Raw genomic sequence first — 2646 nt, 5'->3', positions numbered from 1 at the left:
GCCAACTATTACACAAACTTACTAATTCGATTCCACCAGTTCAACCAGGCAGATTTATTGGTCACCAAACACCTAATTAAACAAAAGAGAACTTTACAGAATAAACATTTTACTTTGATATTTAAGCTTAACTTCTTCAAACAATTTTTTTAAAGCAAAGAAAAATGATCTATAAACACTAGTATACTTTCAAGATCATGTATAAGAACACAATACAAGTTGGGGAAAGATCTTGGCTTGCAAAGGGAATCGACATAAATTCCATTTTCATATAGGAAAGATAACCTAGCTAAAACTCAGCATTACCACTGGAAACTAGAAGTGTGTACATTTCCCAAAGTCTAGCTTTGGTTAGAAGTTATAAAGCACCCAAATTCTTAAATGAAGCTGCTTTATACTCTTAATCCTTGACTTGTTAAATCTGATGACTTCTCTGAACTTTTCATAAACCTGGTTAAAGCTAAATCTTCTCCAGTGTTTCATGCAATGGCCAAGGACTCCCAACCCCTCCCCCAACAAAACAAAATCCTAACCAGATGCAAAAACAAGCCCCCAGAGGCAGAAAAGAGAAGGCAGGTAAAGAGAAAAAACCAAAAAAGATGGAACTGTTAGGATAAAAAGAGAAAGGTTACTGACACTGGAAAAAAAAAAAGACTAAAGAATAAAAAAACAGTCTTCCCCTTAACCTGAATGATGATTAAATCTTAGCTCACAGAATGAAGAATATACCATCTGGAAAAACAGAGTAACACAAGATTAAACTTGCCCTATGAAACGTAAACATTTCCCCATTTAAAGAATTGAGATATTTCTTAAAATCATGAAATAAACATTAAGACTCAAGGATCAACTCATCTATGCAGTCAATGTTCATTCACTTCCCCATTTTTTTGTATACTTCTACAACTTTGGCAGTTCTAACGATTGAAAATTTCCTATCCAAATACCAATGATTCGAATCACAATAGCACCTATGACTGCCACAAAGATTTCTGGGGGGCGCCTAACGAAGAGAAGCTGTAGGTTTCCCTACATAACACTTCCTCCAGAAATTGCACAACCTCTTCAGCAAATAGCGGTCGTCTGTTACCAAAAATAAGCCATAACAAAAACCAGGCTTGGTTCTAAGTTCTTTCCAAAGGGAGAGTCCACTCAACTGTTTACAACTACATAAGAGGAAACAAAAAACAAAAATCTGCAAAATGTCGCTAGGTCCTTAACTCATGAATTTTTATCCAGGGGTTCTGCCTTCTGGCTAAGGCCAGGCTGGGACGTNGTCAAAGATCACTAAGTACTATTAACTGTGAAAACAAATGCATTTATTTGGAACTACACACAGAAGGAAGATTTATCCATTCAGTTATAACTAAAATAGGTATGCAAAATCTAATTTTATATGACCTGGTTTTTAAAAAATATTTTTTTACATATTCCTGCTTGTTCATTTTAAAGAAACTAAGGTAGGGAATTGGTAAAAGTGTAATTACAAACTGATTTCAGGCTACAACAAAATCAGGTAAAGAATGGATATTAAAATATAATTAAATTCCCAAAGCATAAGGAAATAAACTAAAAACTAAATTTGTACCTTCAAAACTGTACTTTATTACTGTATTTATATTAAAGGAATATAGGTAATTTTAAAAGATGTTACTCAGGATTAACATCACTTGCATAAATAAAACCATAACTCTTTTTTAAATTGAGGAAATGACAAAATTTCATTATCATTAAGGTACAGTTAGGATACTGGAAATCAAATTCTAACTTTCAAATGACCACAGAGAGAACACAAATCCTTACATAAAACTATCATCTCTAATACTCAAAATGACCATTCCATTTATGTATAAATAATCTTAACTGTCTTCTTATCTACATATAGACAAACATCCTAGTATCCTGTCGTATAACTTCTGAAAATGTTTACAAACTTTGGAACATTCATATGAAGTACATAAAATGTTTCCAATTAAAAAAAAATCAAATGATTAAGTAATTGTATTGCATTGAAATATATTAAGCATTATCTATTACATCAAGTATTTGACATTCATACCATGAACTCTCCAGGTTGGTTTCATTTGCTGTCTTAACACAGACAGATTGTTGTAGGCAAGGACAGCAGCATCTAATGCATTGACTCCCTCCCAGGGATAAGCAGCAGCATGGGATGCTTTTCCATAGTACTTCACAGTCACACTAGGAAATAAAACATCATTTGGAATTACTTTCTTCAATATCGGTAAAGTAAAAAAATCCAAGTAGTCAGAATTAGCAACCTATTAGTCAAAATTAATTCACTGCTAGAATTTTTAAATCATTTGTAGCAATAACAGAACTTTATGTAGCTTAGTTGTAGTTTATTAATAGTGACTGACACAAAGAAGGCATTCCAAAAAAAGAGAGAAAAAGAGAACTCTGATCAATCAACCTCATTTACAACCTTCATCTGTGGGTGATGGTTAAGGAAAGAGAAAGGAGGTGACATTTGAAATGGGTTAGGACAAGAGCTAAAACTCAGATTATACGCATATTATAAGATACTCTAGTATTAAGTCAGTTGTTCCTGACCAACATTTTATTAATGTTCCAAAATACCCATGTTGGGCCGGCCGAGTGGCGCGTTGGTTAAGAGCTGGCTTG

At 33.4% G+C, this 2646-nt stretch overlaps 1 protein-coding gene across 1 annotated transcript in view; it reads right to left on the bottom strand.

The window, feature by feature from the left end:
- The window catches only part of PM20D2 (peptidase M20 domain containing 2), a 17578-nt gene extending 15139 nt beyond the window's left edge, over positions 1 to 2439 (bottom strand). Inside the window, exons 1-3 of the mRNA XM_019654996.1 lie at positions 2435 to 2439; positions 2038 to 2202; positions 1034 to 1166 (exon numbers count right to left, since the gene is read on the bottom strand). Of these exons, the coding sequence (XP_019510541.1) occupies positions 1034 to 1166; positions 2038 to 2202; positions 2435 to 2439 (303 nt within the window). The remainder of the gene's footprint in view (positions 1 to 1033; positions 1167 to 2037; positions 2203 to 2434) is intronic.
- Between the last annotated feature and the right edge of the window lie 207 nt (positions 2440 to 2646).

The sequence above is a fragment of the Hipposideros armiger genome, unplaced genomic scaffold (genome assembly GCF_001890085.2).
Source record: "Hipposideros armiger isolate ML-2016 unplaced genomic scaffold, ASM189008v1 scaffold_234, whole genome shotgun sequence".
Classification (NCBI taxonomy): domain Eukaryota; kingdom Metazoa; phylum Chordata; class Mammalia; order Chiroptera; family Hipposideridae; genus Hipposideros; species Hipposideros armiger.
The sequence above is the reverse complement of the archived record's forward strand: the minus strand, read 5'-3'. Positions and strand labels throughout refer to the sequence as shown.